The sequence below is a fragment of the Emys orbicularis genome, chromosome 5 (genome assembly GCF_028017835.1).
Source record: "Emys orbicularis isolate rEmyOrb1 chromosome 5, rEmyOrb1.hap1, whole genome shotgun sequence".
In the NCBI taxonomy this organism is placed as follows: Eukaryota; Metazoa; Chordata; order Testudines; family Emydidae; genus Emys; species Emys orbicularis.
The window spans coordinates 30,392,165-30,408,090 of NC_088687.1; the positions used below are offsets into that span (position 1 = coordinate 30,392,165).

At 44.7% G+C, this 15,926-nt stretch overlaps 1 protein-coding gene across 1 annotated transcript in view; it reads right to left on the bottom strand.

The window, feature by feature from the left end:
• Positions 1 to 15,926, bottom strand: part of ENPEP (glutamyl aminopeptidase) — a 58,740-nt gene that overhangs the window by 23,641 nt on the left and 19,173 nt on the right. Inside the window, exons 6-7 of the mRNA XM_065404971.1 lie at positions 15,336 to 15,449; positions 13,719 to 13,853 (exon numbers count right to left, since the gene is read on the bottom strand). Of these exons, the coding sequence (XP_065261043.1) occupies positions 13,719 to 13,853; positions 15,336 to 15,449 (249 nt within the window). The remainder of the gene's footprint in view (positions 1 to 13,718; positions 13,854 to 15,335; positions 15,450 to 15,926) is intronic.

Sequence of the window (15,926 nt, forward strand, 5' to 3'; positions counted from 1 at the left end):
ATTGCCACTAACTGGAAGGCTTTCCATGCCGTCTTTTCCTTGCCACGCAGTGCATGGTCAAATGCATCATCTCGAAGAAGTTCACGAATCTGAGGACCAACAAAGACACCTTCCTTTATCTTAGCTTCACTTAACCTTGGAAATTTTCCACGGAGGTACTTGAAAGCTGCTTGTGTTTTGTCAATGGCCTTGACAAAGTTCTTCATCAGACCCAGCTTGATGTGTAAGGGTGGTAACAAAATCTTCCTTGATTCAACAAGTGGTGGATGCTGAACACTTTTCCTCCCAGGCTCCAATGACTGTCGGAGTGGCCAATCTTTCTTGATGTAGTGGGAATCTCTTGCACGACTATCCCATTCACAGAGAAAACAGCAGTACTTTGTGTATCCAGTCTGCAGACCAAGCAAGAGAGCAACAACCTTCAAATCGCCATAAAGCTGCCACTGATGTTGGTCATAGTTTATGCACCTCAAAAGTTGTTTCATGTCGTCATAGGTTTCCTTCCTATGGACTGCATGACCAACTGGAATTGATGGCAAAACATTGCCATTATGCAGTAAAACAGCTTTAAGACTCGTCTTCGATGAATCAATGAACAGTCTCCACTCATCTGGATCGTGAACGATGTTGAGGGCTGCCATCACACCATCGATGTTATTGCAGGCTACAAGATCACCTTCCATGAAGAAGAATGGGACAAGATCCTTTTGACGGTCACGGAACATGGAAACCCTAACATCACCTGCCAGGAGATTCCACTGCTGTAGTCTGGAGCCCAACAGCTCTGCCTTACTCTTGGGTAGTTCCAAATCCCTGACAAGTTCACCTTGTGTTATGAGGTGTGGTTCAGAGGAGGAGGATGGGAGAAAATGTGGGTCCTGTGACATTGATGGTTCAGGACCAGAAGTTTCATCCTCTTCCTCTTCCTCGTCTGACTCAAGTGAGAATGATTCTGGTGCATCAGGAACGGGCAGTCCTTCTCCGTGGGATACTGGGCATATAGCTGATGGAATGTTTGGATAATGCACAGTCCACTTTTTCTTCTTTGACACACCTTTCCCAACTGGAGGCACCATGCAGAAGTAAGAATTGCTGGTATGATCTGTTGGCTCTCTCCAAATCATTGGCACTGCAAAAGGCATAGATTTCCTTTTCCTGTTCAACCACTGGCGAAGATTTGTTGCACAAGTGTTGCAGCATATGTGTGGGGCCCACCTCTTGTTCTGATCTCCAATTTTGCAGCCAAAATAAAGGTGATAGGCTTTCTTAACCATAGTGGTTATACTGCGCTTTTGTGATGCAAAAGTCACTTCACCACAAACATAGCAGAAGTTATCTGCACTGTTCACACAAGTACGAGGCATCTCTGCTCACTTTGGCTAAACAGAAATGTGTCCTGTGACGGGTTGGATCACAGAAACCCCCTTGGGAGCTGCCACCCAATGTGCAAAGACTACCCCTGCTTCTGTTTTCCCTGCCAGCTCAGGATTCCAGCACCCTGTCTTGCTGAGCCAGACACTCCAGTCTGCTCTGACAAAGACTCAGGGTCTGAATCACTTGTCCCAAAGCTGCAAGTTTACCCGAAAACCAGCTCACAGGAGTGTGCTTGTCTTTAGCACTCAGATGCCCAACTCCCAATGGGGTCTAAACCCAGATAAATCCGTTTTACCCTGCATAAAGTTTATGCAGGGCAAACTCATAAATTGTTCGCCCTCTATAACACTGATAGAGAGATATGCACAGTTGTTTGCTCCCCCAGGTATTAATACATACTCTGAGTAAATTACTAAATGAAAAGTGATTTTATTAAATACAGACAGTAGGATTTAAGTGGTTCAAAGTAGTAACAGACAGAACAAAGTAAGTCACAAGCAAAATAAAATAAAATGCGCAAATCTATGCCTAATCAAACTAAATACAGATAAGTTCCTCACCAGTTCCAGAATGCTCCCTTTTACAGGCTACTCTCCCTTTAGCCTGGGTCCAGCAATCTCTCACAACCCCTGTAGTCTGTCTTTTGTTTCAGTTTCTTTCAAGTATCCTGGGGGGGTGGGGAAGCTCCTTCTTTAGCCAGCTGAAGACCAAATGGAGGGGTCTCCCCCAGGCTTAAATAGGCTCTCTCTTGTGGGAGGAGACCCCCCTCCTCCCTCCTATGCAAAGTCCAGCTCCAAGATGGAGTTTTGGAGGCACCTGGGCAAGTCACCTGCCCCTGCATGACTCAGTCTTTACAGGCCGACGCCATTGTCCACATGGTATCTTGCATGTCTCCAGGAAGACTTCTTATGTGGATTGGAGCATTCCAAGATGCATTGTTCCCCAAGTGTTTCCTGATCAGGTACTTAACCTGGCAAATTCCTTCCTAAAGAAGCTGACCAAATGCCTCACCAAGCTTACTTAGAAATCAAGCAAGCATACAGCCCATATTCTTAACCTCAAGTAGAAAATGGTATAGAAGTACAAAGGATGAATAGATATAGTAGACCATAACCTTTACGGAGATATGTTACATGGCACAGGCAGCACAAAACATATTTCAGTTATATCATACATACATTTATAAACACCCCCCCATAAAGCCTTATGGGGTACGCGGTCACACCCTCCCCCTGAACTTACTGCCAGAGACTTGGACACTGTCCATGGCGGAGGCAGTATACCTAAAGTTCCTCTTTTCTGGACAGGGCATCTGCTACCCAGTTCTCCTTTCCTTTAATATGAGTAATCTCCATGTCAAACTCCTGTAGGACCAGGCTCCAGCGTAGCAGTTTGGAGTTGGTGCCCTTAGTTCGGTGAAGCCATACTAAAGGTGAATGGTCAGTTAGAATTCTGAACCTCCTATTAAAAAGGTAAGGTCTTAATTGTTTGACGGCCCACACAATGGCATAGCATTCCTTCTCTATAACAGAGTAATTCTGTTCGGCCGGGGACAGTTTTTTGCTCAGGAAGGCAATGGGATGCTTCTTACTGTCTTCCCCTGTCTGCATCAGCACAGCACCCAACCCTGTGTCTGACGCGTCAGTGCACAACTCAAAAGGCTTTTCGAAGTCAGGGCTGGCCAGCACAGGCTTCGCGGACAGGAGTGCTTTTACCTTGTTGAAGCCTTTTTGGCATGCCTCTGACCAAATGACCTTATTAGGTTGATGCTTTTTACATAAGTCCGTGATTGGGGACACAACGTCACTGAACCCCACCACAAACCTCCTGTAATAGTTTGCCAAGCCTATGAAGGATTGGACTTGCCTTTTAGTCTGGGGTACAGGCCATTTCACGATGGCTTCCACCTTAAGAGGGTCGGGGGATATTTCCCCCCCCCCTACCCAGTGCCCCAGATAAGGGACTTTGGCTGCCCCTATCTTGCACTTGGAGGGCTTCACAGTTAGCCCAGCCTCTTTGAGCTTTGATAGCACGACTTCCAGGTGCTCTCTGTGGTCACCCCAGGTGTTGCTGAATACAGCAATGTCATCTATATATGCCCTAGCATAATGCTGCAAGCCATTTAACACTCTGTTGACCAGTCTCTGGAAGGTGGCACCCGCATTTACCAGACCAAAAGGTAACACTGTGAATTCATAGAGCCCTATGTCCGTGATAAAAGCTGATTTTTGTTGCGCCTCTCCCTCCAGAGGGATCTGCCAGTAACCTTTGGTCAGATCAAAGGTACTAAGGTACTTGGCTTGGCTCAGCACATCCAGCATGTCATCAATTCTTGGCATGGGGTATGCATCTGTTACAGTGACAGCATTGAGTTTTCTATAGTCTACACAAAATCTAACGGTGCCATCTCTTTTGGGGACCAAGACCACAGGGGAAGCCCATGCACTGTCGGAATCCTTAATCACCCCCAAGTCCAACATGCTTTGTATCTCAGCCTGAATTTGCTCCTTCACCTTGCCGGTGGCCCTATAAGGCCTGGAAGGAGGAGGTTGAGCCCCTTTTGTGAGGATCCTATGGGACAGCAAGTGCGTCCTCCCTGGTTTGTTGGAAAATACCTCACTGTACTTCTGCAGTGTTGACAATGCTTCCCTCCTTTCGAGTGGTGTCAGCTCACTACAGATTTCTATACTTTCAAGGGACGACCCGTCTTGGCATTCAGCCATCAGATCAGTGAGTGGGTGTGCCTCAGTTTCCCCTTCGACGCAACAGATCATGTTTACCTCGGCCACTCTGCTGTGATAGGCCTTGAGTCTGTTTACATGTACCAATTGGGGTACCGCACCATCCAGGGGCTTTTTAACTTTATAGGTGTCCTCATTCGCCACTTCCACCACTTCAAAGGGCCCCTCCCAGGAGTTTTGCATCTTGAACTTTTTGGCAGGGCCGAGTACCATGACCAAATCTCCTACATCAAAAGTGCGTTTACAAGTATTTTTATCATACCACGCCTTTTGCTTGGCCTGACTGCTCTGGAGGTTGTTTTGTACAATCTCCATCATGTCTTTCAACTCCCTCCTGAACCTCTGGACATACTCAGTCACAGGTTCCTCCCTTACCGTGTTGCATCCTTCCCAGGTATCTCTGATGAGATCGAGGGGTCCCCTCACTTTCCTCCCATACAGAAGGTCAAATGGAGAAAAGCCTGTGGACTCTTGGGGTACCTCCCTGTAGGCATACAGCAGGAACGGTAATAGTTCATCCCAACTTTGGCCCCTTTTTTTGGCATACATCCCCAGCATGGATTTTAGGGTCCCATTGAATCTTTCCACCAGCCCATTGGCCTGGGGGTGGTAGGGGGCCGTCTTAAGCTGTTTCACTCCACACACCTTCCATAGCTCATTGAACAACTGCGACATAAAGTTTGCCCCCCGATCTGACAAAATTTCCTTAGGGAAGCCCACTCTGCTGAATATGGTGAGCAGGGCTCTTGCCACTGTCTCGGCTTCTATGTTAGACAGTGCAATTGCCTCAGGGTACCGAGTGGCGAAGTCTACTACCACCAAGATATACTTGTTCCCTCTCCGGGTGGGGCGTGGCATAGGGCCCACTATGTCTATTGCCACCCTTTGGAATGCCTCCTGGATGATGGGCAAGGGACGAAGCGGAGCCTTTTGGGGTCCCCCCGGCTTCTTCCTCTCCTGACACACCGCACAAGTCCTACAATAATCCCTCACATCATTCTGTATCCCTGGCCAGTAGAAATTCCTCCTCAGCCTGTCATATGTTCTCTGTACCCCCAAGTGACCAGCAAAGGGACCGTCATGCGCTACCAGCACTAATTCCCCCCGGTGTTGGCTGGGTACAACCAACTGCTTATAGGGTTGCCCGGGACCCTGGTTTTTCCCTACAGGGGCCTGCCTGTACAGTTTCCCGTCCTCTTCAAAAAACTTCTCCCCCCCCTCCCTTCCTGGAGTTCCCTCCGAGATACACTTTCTTATACTTTCAAGGGAGGGGTCCGCCCTTTGTTTAGCTGCAAATTCCTGACAGACAACCCTTGAGATAGCGTCCCTAGGCACTGACTGCATCTCCCCTGCCCCCACCCCTGGGAGCCTGTTGTCCTCAGCCAGAAAGAGGCCTGGCTCTGCCTCTCCCATATTTGGAAGTACCCCACCTCCCTGCACTGTTCTGTCAATGAGACCCTCCCCCAACTCCTCTATGGGTTCCAAGGTCCCCGCCCCATCCCTGGGGACTCCCTCTGAGTCACCCACCACCATGTTCCCTGGGGCAGGAGGTGTTGGCTGTTCAGCTGCATCAGACCTACAGTCATCAGCCGGAACAGCCTCCCCCTCACAGCCTTTCTTCATGCTGCGAGTTACCACACTAACAGTCCTAGTTCTGCTGAAAAAATCATTTCCCAGCAACATGTCCGCGGGGATGTCCTCGAGCATCCCCACCAGTAAATCCCTTTCCATACCTTCCCATTCCACATGAACCTTAGCCAGGGGCACAGGGAACCTCTGCGGCCCCACCCCCTTAATGTGGGTCGTCTGCCCCGTCAGAACACTAGCATCTGGGACCACACTTGGTCGAACCAGAGAGAACTGAGCCGCCGTATCCCTCCATCCCAGACACTCCATGCCATCGATCTTGACAACCTTGATGTGTTCCCTGTCCGCTTCACTGGGCCCCATGTCCACCAAGCTGGTGTGATAAGAGGTGGGGGTGCCCTCTGGGGCCTCAGGGCTGAAGGCAACCGAGCTAACATGGGACAAGGGAGGTTTATTCTCCTTCAATTTGGGGCAGCTACTCCTCAGGTGCCCTGGGGAATTGCAGTGAAAGCACCGTCTGGGATCCCCTGCTTGTGCAGGAAATTTGGGACGAGTAACAGGAGAATGGGGGGGTGACTGCCCAGCCTCCTTTTTCCCAGACCCAGGGGTAAAACGGTGATTCTGCTTTCCCCCAACCTTATACCCCTCCACCAGTGGTTTATGTTTGATTGCAGCTTGTGCTTGTTCATAAGAGTCAGCATACTCAGCTAATTCACCCACTGCATTTACCTTTTTGTCCCACAAATACTGTTTTACCTCATCACTGCACATATTCAGGAAGTGTTCCTGAGTAACCAGATCACACATCCCTTCAAAGCTGGTAATGCCTCTCCCCCGCACCCATTTATCTACCAAATCTCTCATTTCATTGGCATAAGCCACATTACTTAATCCAGATCCCCTCTTAAGGCTCCTGAATTTAACCCTGTAGGTTTCAGGTGTAACCTGAAACTGTTTCAAAACCAGTTCCTTAAATTTACCATAGTTTGAAGCATCATCAATGGGCATCTTATTGAATATGTCCAGAGCTCTGCCAGACAATTTTGCTATCAATGTGGTCATCTTCTGATCTTCAGGGATGGCATGGAGGGTGCACAGTCTCTCAAAGGTGATGAAATATTCGGCGATATCGCTGGACTCGTCATACTGTGGACATAGTCGCTCCCATTTGTGGATTTTTGGGGAAGCGGAGCCAGCAGGGGGAGGGTTTTGTCTCCTCGACTCCATAACAGTCAGTTCATGTTTCTGGGCCTCCCTCTGGGCCTCCATAGCCCTCTCCTGGGCAGCTGCCTCTGCCTCCGCCCTCGCTGCCGCCGCTCGCTCCCTCGCTGCCTCCGCTCGCTCCCTCGCTGCCTCCACCTCCATAGCCCTCTCGTGGGCAGCTGTCTCTGCCTCTATAGCTCTCTTGTGGGCAGCTGTTTCTGCCTCCGCTCTCACTGCCTCCGCCTCCATAGCTCTCTTGTGGGCAGCCTCTTCCCTTGCATGTTCTGCCTCCGCTCTCGCTGCTGCCCTCGCTGCCTCCGCCTCCATAGCTCTCTTGTGGGCAGCCTCTTCCCTTGCATGTTCTGCCTCCCTGGCACTAATTTCTAATTGTCTTAGTTCCAACTGTCTCTTATGTTCATTTTCTTTCTCTTTTGCTACCAGCCTGGCCAGCTTTAGTTTATTAGCAGCGTCACTAGTACTCATTGTCCTGCTTTCTTGTGCTGGGCTACAGTCCCTCTGCAGTTCACTGAAACTGAGATCACTAGTACTCATTTTCCTGCTTTCTTGGGCTGGGCCACAACCCCTCTGCAGTTCACTGAAACTGAGATGCACTTAGCTCAGGGGATTCTTAGATAACCAAGACTTTCACAGTGCCCAGCGTTCAGCTTTTCTGGGCAATTTGTACCCTGTGCAGTTTTAGTTTCTTCTGATCTTCCGTCTTACTTATTTTGCTTCCTTTTCTGTCCCTACTTCCCTTTCCCGAAATAAGCAAACAGAAAATAACAAACCAGTAACCACTTTGTCTGTTCTCCAGCCACCACACTTAAAACTCACTTAAAATCACTACCAGTATCTCAAAGCAATCAGCTGTGCACAGATCCTGCTCGACTACGCCACTGTGACGGGTTGGATCACAGAAACCCCCTTGGGAGCTGCCACCCAATGTGCAAAGACTACCCCTGCTTCTGTTTTCCCTGCCAGCTCAGGATTCCAGCACCCTGTCTTGCTGAGCCAGACACTCCAGTCTGCTCTGACAAAGACTCAGGGTCTGAATCACTTGTCCCAAAGCTGCAAGTTTACCCGAAAACCAGCTCACAGGAGTGTGCTTGTCTTTAGCACTCAGATGCCCAACTCCCAATGGGGTCTAAACCCAGATAAATCCGTTTTACCCTGCATAAAGTTTATGCAGGGCAAACTCATAAATTGTTCGCCCTCTATAACACTGATAGAGAGATATGCACAGTTGTTTGCTCCCCCAGGTATTAATACATACTCTGAGTAAATTACTAAATGAAAAGTGATTTTATTAAATACAGACAGTAGGATTTAAGTGGTTCAAAGTAGTAACAGACAGAACAAAGTAAGTCACAAGCAAAATAAAATAAAATGCGCAAATCTATGCCTAATCAAACTAAATACAGATAAGTTCCTCACCAGTTCCAGAATGCTCCCTTTTACAGGCTACTCTCCCTTTAGCCTGGGTCCAGCAATCTCTCACAACCCCTGTAGTCTGTCTTTTGTTTCAGTTTCTTTCAAGTATCCTGGGGGGGTGGGGAAGCTCCTTCTTTAGCCAGCTGAAGACCAAATGGAGGGGTCTCCCCCAGGCTTAAATAGGCTCTCTCTTGTGGGAGGAGACCCCCCTCCTCCCTCCTATGCAAAGTCCAGCTCCAAGATGGAGTTTTGGAGGCACCTGGGCAAGTCACCTGCCCCTGCATGACTCAGTCTTTACAGGCCGACGCCATTGTCCACATGGTATCTTGCATGTCTCCAGGAAGACTTCTTATGTGGATTGGAGCATTCCAAGATGCATTGTTCCCCAAGTGTTTCCTGATCAGGTACTTAACCTGGCAAATTCCTTCCTAAAGAAGCTGACCAAATGCCTCACCAAGCTTACTTAGAAATCAAGCAAGCATACAGCCCATATTCTTAACCTCAAGTAGAAAATGGTATAGAAGTACAAAGGATGAATAGATATAGTAGACCATAACCTTTACGGAGATATGTTACATGGCACAGGCAGCACAAAACATATTTCAGTTATATCATACATACATTTATAAACACCCCCCCATAAAGCCTTATGGGGTACGCGGTCACATGTCCCTTTGCAAAATCAAACACTGACAAATAAGAGAGCACGACACTATATGATTTCTAGAGCTGATATAGGGCAATTTGTTCAACAGAGTGATGTAAGCTTCGTTATGATTGCATCATCCATGACTTCTAGGAATAACATGATGCAATTCATATCATGTATGACGCAATACCAGCTTCAGATTGCATCATTCATTGTTTTGCCTAAAAAGCAAGTACTGTCCAAACCCAGTCATAGATTTATTCATAGATCCAGTCAAAGATGTATTTTAGTCATTTCTGGTTTAAATTGAGATCCCTTCCCTTTATAACTCACTTATCCTCCGCCATTCCCAAGTCAAGGGTCGTATATACTGACCCAATAGCATATCTTGAAAACTAGAGCCAATCAACAATTTTAAGCATCATTTTCGTTCTCAGTGACCTAGAATTAGTAATGTTTGACTACATTTATTTCAGAAGCATTTTGGCTGTAGAGCAGTGTTATTAGGGATGACAATTTGGACACGTCAGTGTGTCACTGGAGTGGTTGAGTAGACTTATGCAATAGTTAGGACTTGTCTACACTAAGACTTAGAGCGCAGCAAGCCAGGGTATGAATAAACAGTGCACTAGTCTGCTGCACGCTGACTGACCGCGTGGATGTGCTACCATACACTAAACGTTCCATTGCATGCTTTGATGTAGAGTAGTGGTTTCAAACAGCAATAGACAAGCCCTTAATTTGGAGACTTTCTTTTCCAATTTATTATCACAGTTCTTAAACTGGCCAGCAGGTGTCTCTTTTCCAATGCAAAAACAGCTTTGTTATAAAAATTGGAGAGGTTGACAAGCTTCAGAACTGATTAATTATACAGACTATAAGGTCACTTTTATAAACAATGTAGAACAGTGTTTCTGATCCTCACAACACTCCTGATTGCCTTTTGTTATCCCCTTGAGGTTGTGATGATGAAGAAGCAGAACACAAGTTATATAAACCCAGTTGTTTGCACAACTTCTCTCTTATTTGGGCCAGATCTTCATTTGGTGTAAATTGGAATAGCTCAGCTGAAGTCAATAAATTGACACTGATTTATACCAGCTGAGTAGCTTGCCCTATTTTATTTTTTGTAAACATACTTGCTAGGAGCATATTCTTATAATTGCTAGCCTATGCCAGAGATATCGTGAGGTTACATATGTGTAAATTTGGAAGTTTTGGTGCCTATAGTTCGTTAACCACAGGGTTCAGAAATGCTGAGACTCTCAAGACTACTTCAAAAAGAACTAATTTTTTTTCCAGAGGAAATATTTTAAATAATCAATATTAGAGCTAAAAATATTATGGAAAATTCAGTTGTTATCTGAAGACAATGCATTAAACTGTTAAATTTAACTGAGAGAGATGGAGTGTAATAATTCAAGTGCAAATCTCAAAACAACTTTAACTGTGGAATCACTAATACCAGCTCTATTATATGGTCAAACTGTCTTTTACCTAACTTAGAGACAAGTGGGTGAGATAATATCTTTTATTGGACCAACTTCTGTTGGTGAGAGAGACAAGCTTTTGAGTTTCCATAAAGCTCTTCTTCGGGAGCCAGGGATATAATTTATCTTGAATCTGAGTACCCTCACTTTGTGGATTTAACTTGGAGTATTCTTATTGTCTGTAGATAAATCTCTGATAAGATTAGTTTGCTTCCTTTCAGGTGACACTCAAAACAATGGAGAAAGCCTCTTATGAAAGCGTGTGACAGTTGACAACGCACCATTTGGAACTCAATGTCCATTTAATCAGAACACATAAATATGACCTGAAGAAGAGCTTTATGGAAGCTCAAAAGCTTTTGTGTCTCACTACAGCCGCTGACTTATGTTTTTGCCAGTGGGTGCGCCTCTCCCCCATGTGAGTGGGGGCGGGGCCTTGGGGCGGAGCAGGGGGCAGGGCCATGGTCCTGGCGCCGGGGCACACAAAAGATTAATCCAGTCTTGCAGGTGCTGAGCACTCCCTATTTTTTTTCGGTGGATGCTTGAGACCCAGAGCACCCACAGAGTCAGAGCCTATGTCTCTCACTAACAGGAGTTGGTCCAGTAAAAGATATTACCTCACCCACCTTGTCTCTCTGATACCCTGGAACTGACACGGCTACAACAACACTGCATTTTACCTAACTTGACTTTTCTACCTATGTTGTGCCCTATCAATCAGATCCTGACCAGGTATGTAATTACAGAGTGTGCTGTGATGACTCCATAGACCCTAAAAAATTCATTGCATCTTTAGACTGTATAAACATTTTTACATGTTCTGATTAAGTTGACGTTGAGTTCCAAATTGCGTGTTCATTGTCAACTGTCATACAATTTCATAAGAGGTTTTCTTAGTTTTAATATTTAAAATATATCCCCAAACATTGCAGGTGTCTCCAGAACAGTGGTTTATCTTAAAATATTCAGTTTTGTGGCTACTATGTAAGCACAAAGGGGAGGGTGAATTAAAGATGGGAGTTTTCTATCCAGTTTCTTATACAGTATAGTACCATCTAGGTACCTTTTAAAAGTTGTAGAAAACAAGAAGGTGTCTCTTACTCACTGCATTGGTGAAACTTAAATCAGCTTTAGGTCCAGAGTGTCTGATTTTACTCTACATATCTTGGCTATTGTTGGTTTGACTGAGACCTTCAGGGCTGCTAGAATGGCAATTTACCTAATGATTTATGGCTTGGCTACTGGACATTTATGATGCAATAAATACTGACAATTGGGGGCAAGGGGGACTGTAAAAGAAATAGCCTACTCAGGTGTAGGGCTAGCTAATAAAAAGAGATACCTAACACTCAAGAGGATTTTGTTCTAGACATAGCTGAGGCTAAAATCAGTGAAAGATACATTTTTGCTTAGAATAATAATGGAAGCCTTGAGAGAAAGAATAGGCTGGATGTAACATTAGCAGGCACTACGTTAGAATTTCTACATACAGGGTTCTGAAGGAAAGATACAAAAGCACAGTCTATAGTTTCAAGTATCAGGGGATAGCCGTGTTAGTCTGTATCTACAAAAACAACAAGGAGTCTGGTGGCACCTTAAAGACTAACAGATTTATTTGGGCATAAGCTTTCGTGGGTTAAAACCTCACTTCTTCGGATGCATAGAGTGAAAGTTACAGATGCAGGCATTATATACTGACACATGGAGAGCAGGGAGTTACTTCGCAAGTGGAGAACCAGTGTTGACAGGGCCAATTCAATCAGGGTGGATGTAGTCCACTCCCAATAATAGATGAGGAGGTGTCAATTCCAGGAGAGGAAAAGCTGCTTCTGTAATGAGGCAGCCACTCCCAGTCCCTATTCAAACCCAGATTAATGGTGTTAAATTTGCAAATGAATTTTAGTTCTGCTGTTTCTCTTTGAAGTCTGTTTCTGAAGTTTTTTTTGTTCAATGATAGTGACTTTTAAATCTGTAATAGAATGACCAGGGAGATTGAAGTGTTCACTTACTGGCTTATGTATGTTACCATTCCTGATGTCCGATTTGTGTCCATTTATTCTTTTGCGGAGGGACTGTCCGGTTTGGCCAATGTACATGGCAGAGGGGCATTGCTGGCACATGATGGCATATATAACATTAGTGGATGTGCAGGTGAATGAGCCCTTGATGGTGTGGCTGATGTGGTTGGGTCCTCTGATGGTGTCGCCAGAGTAGATATGGGGACAGAGTAGGCAACGAGGTTTGCTACAGGGATTGGTTCCTGGGTTGGTGTTTCTGTGATGTGGTGTGTAGTTGCTGGTGAGTAGGCCCAACCTGAAGCAAGTACTCACCAGCAACTACACACCACACAACAGAAACACTAACCCAGGAACCCATCCCTGCAACAAACCCCATTGCCAACTCTGTCCGCATATCTATTCAAGGGACACCATCATAGGACCTAACCACATCAGCCACACCATCAGGGGCTTGTTCACCTGCACATCTACCAATGTGATATATGCTATCATGTGCCAGCAATGCCCTTCTGCCATGTACATTGGCCAAACCAGACAGACTCTATGCAAAAGAATAAATGGAAACAAATCAGACATCAAGAATTGTAACATTCAAAAACCAGTAGGAGAGCACTTCAATCTCCCTGGACACTCAATTACAGACTGAAAAGTGGCCATTCTTCAACAAAAAAACTTCAAAAACAGACTCCAACGAGAAACTGCAGAACCAGAATTAATTTGCAAACTTGACACCATCAAATTAGGCCTGAATAAAGACTGGGAGTGGCTGGATCACTACAAAAAATAATTTTCCCTCTGTTGATACTCACTCCTTCTTGTCAACTGTTGGGAATGGGCCACATCCACCCTAATTGAATTGGCCTCGTTAGCACTGATCCCCCACTTGGTAAGGCAACTCTCATCTTTTCATGTGCTGTATATTTATACCTGCTTACTGTATTTTTCACTCCATGCATCTGATGAAGTGGGTTTTAGACGACAAAAGTTTATGCCCAAATAAATTTGTTAGTCTCTAAGGTGCCACAAGGACTCCTCGTTGTTTTTGCTGATACAGACTAACATGGCTACCCCTCTGACACCTGTCACGGTGTTAGCAAGGGTGGGGAACTTTTCAGAAAAAGGCTAATGCAGACACAGGCTGATTGTCTGTGATCTCCATTGTTTTTTGTCTCCTCCTTAAACCCCCTTTGTCATAGTTAAGATTATAATGCGAGGCCTCTCCTACCTTGCTGTATGATATGCCATCAAATACAGATGTTATTTCAGCTGGAGATGACACACTGACCACAATAGGGTGAGAAGACAACAAGGAGTCGTCCTTCATCACAGGCAGCACGTCGTCAATTAACACCTGATCAAGCTGGTAAACAGAAACAAAACCAGGACTGTAATTCTTACTCAAAGAACCAATAGTTGATAACTTTAAATGGAAGCTTCAGATCTGCCTTTGGCATATGGGGATGTGGATGGAGGAGGCATGCAGAATGAAATTTCACCACCTCTACAGAACGACTTGTGCAATAGCACTGTATTTCTAAGATGGGGACCTTTTTCCTCTGTTATGATAAATTACCTCTTACAGAATCCTATTTGAACATGTGCGTCTCACAACACAAAAAGCTCAGCAAGGCAAAAAAAAGGAGACTATTACCAATTTCAGCTTTGAGACATAACACAGATGGCTATATAGAGGTCAGGTTGAGGAGTACATAGGGTTTCTTCAGGAACTGTCCCTGTTTTTTTTTTCTTTTTTTCTTTTCCTTTGTCAGATCCAGTAACCTGTGATCCATATTCGTTTAATTCCTGATTCATAGATGAGTGAGACTAAAGTTTTACATAACTTTCTGTTATACCATTCACTGGTATACAGCTCTATGCCTTAGTTAAATACTGTGTCTAGATTTAAAAAGGGGCTACATAACTTCATGATCAATAATAACATGTAGTTATGTATATTAAAGTAAGAGTAATGGAATTTCATATTTCAGGTTGTAAAGAGATTAATCCAGGGTAAGAAAGGATCTCCCCACCCCACCCCCCACCACGTACAGCACAGCATTGCACAAATGAATATTGTTTTTTGGCTTTGCTTTGGAGTATCAGATATGCTCTCGTCACTGCTAAAGTAAATGGGCCAGTGATCAGTATTTTGCTATAAAGGATTTAATGTAATAAAAATTTAACAAACTAAAGCCCCCCCTCTATATACAAATAAAAGTAGGAATGCATATGGTAGGTAGAGTCTCATACTAATTTGGGAGATATGGGCCATGGCATCTGTTTTTGGCAGACAACAAAATCACCTAATTCATACAAGCAGTTATTAATCCCCAGTGTGTAAAATAAGCACCTGCTTTCCTTTCCCCCCCCCCCCCCCCCACACACACACACTCTTCAGCTCTTCTGAATCAATAAAAGGAGACTCTCCATCTCCATCTTTCAGGAGTAGGACTTATAGCCACTTTGCAAAATCGCCATGACCAGGCTCAGAATCCACTTATGATTCTTTACTATGATGATAAGCTAATATTTTACTCATCAAAACATTACTCTCCTCAGGTGAGCAGAACTTTGCAAGTCTTATAGACTGGTTTCAGACCAAAACCCAGTTAGCAGGACAATTTAGAAACCCAGCAAGTCCTTTCACAGTCCAACCAATAGAGATCTGTGGTATACAACCACACAAGTCAATTTGTTCAGGTATCTCCTTTCTCTATATATCTGCATGCCACAATAATTAAGTGTATGTGTATCCACTATGTGTCCTTGTTTTCAGTGTCTGTGACATGACTGTTATTTTCATTCTATTCCCAAATAAAAAACATAGTGTAGAAATAATTACCATTTGCCAATTAGTTTCTGCAGCATTTACTCCCAGGAACTCAAAGTAACTGGCAAATCCTTCATTTAGCCACAAGTCGTCCCACCAGTCCATGGTCACAATGTTTCCAAACCACTATAATTGTAAGCATTAAATATGAAGTGTTAGCCACCGTGATAAGTGTATATTATGGTTTTGCAAATCTTCATGCAGTACCTCCATTTGTTTACATTCTTCCTGTTGCCAGGAAGAAGAATTTGTCATAAAGCTAGGTTTTTAATGGGAATTCAGATGATGACTCACATTAATCATTTGTATTATGAAATTACATATTACAGCGGTGATTTGGAACTGATTCATATACCACTGGAAGTATTTTTAGTTTCTTCCTCTTGATTTGATTTACCTTTATATGGACCAAATTTTCAAACAGCTTCCAGAGTTTAGTTGTATCCGTTTGCAAGCTTAGATCACATATCTGCACATGTAAATGATGTGGGTGGGTGGATGTGAGAGAGATGTTGCAGGCAGATTTTTCAGAGGCTGGCTGAAAACCTGGTCCTAAGCATCTAATTTTCTGAGAAGAGTCCATTTGCAATAATTCCAGTACTG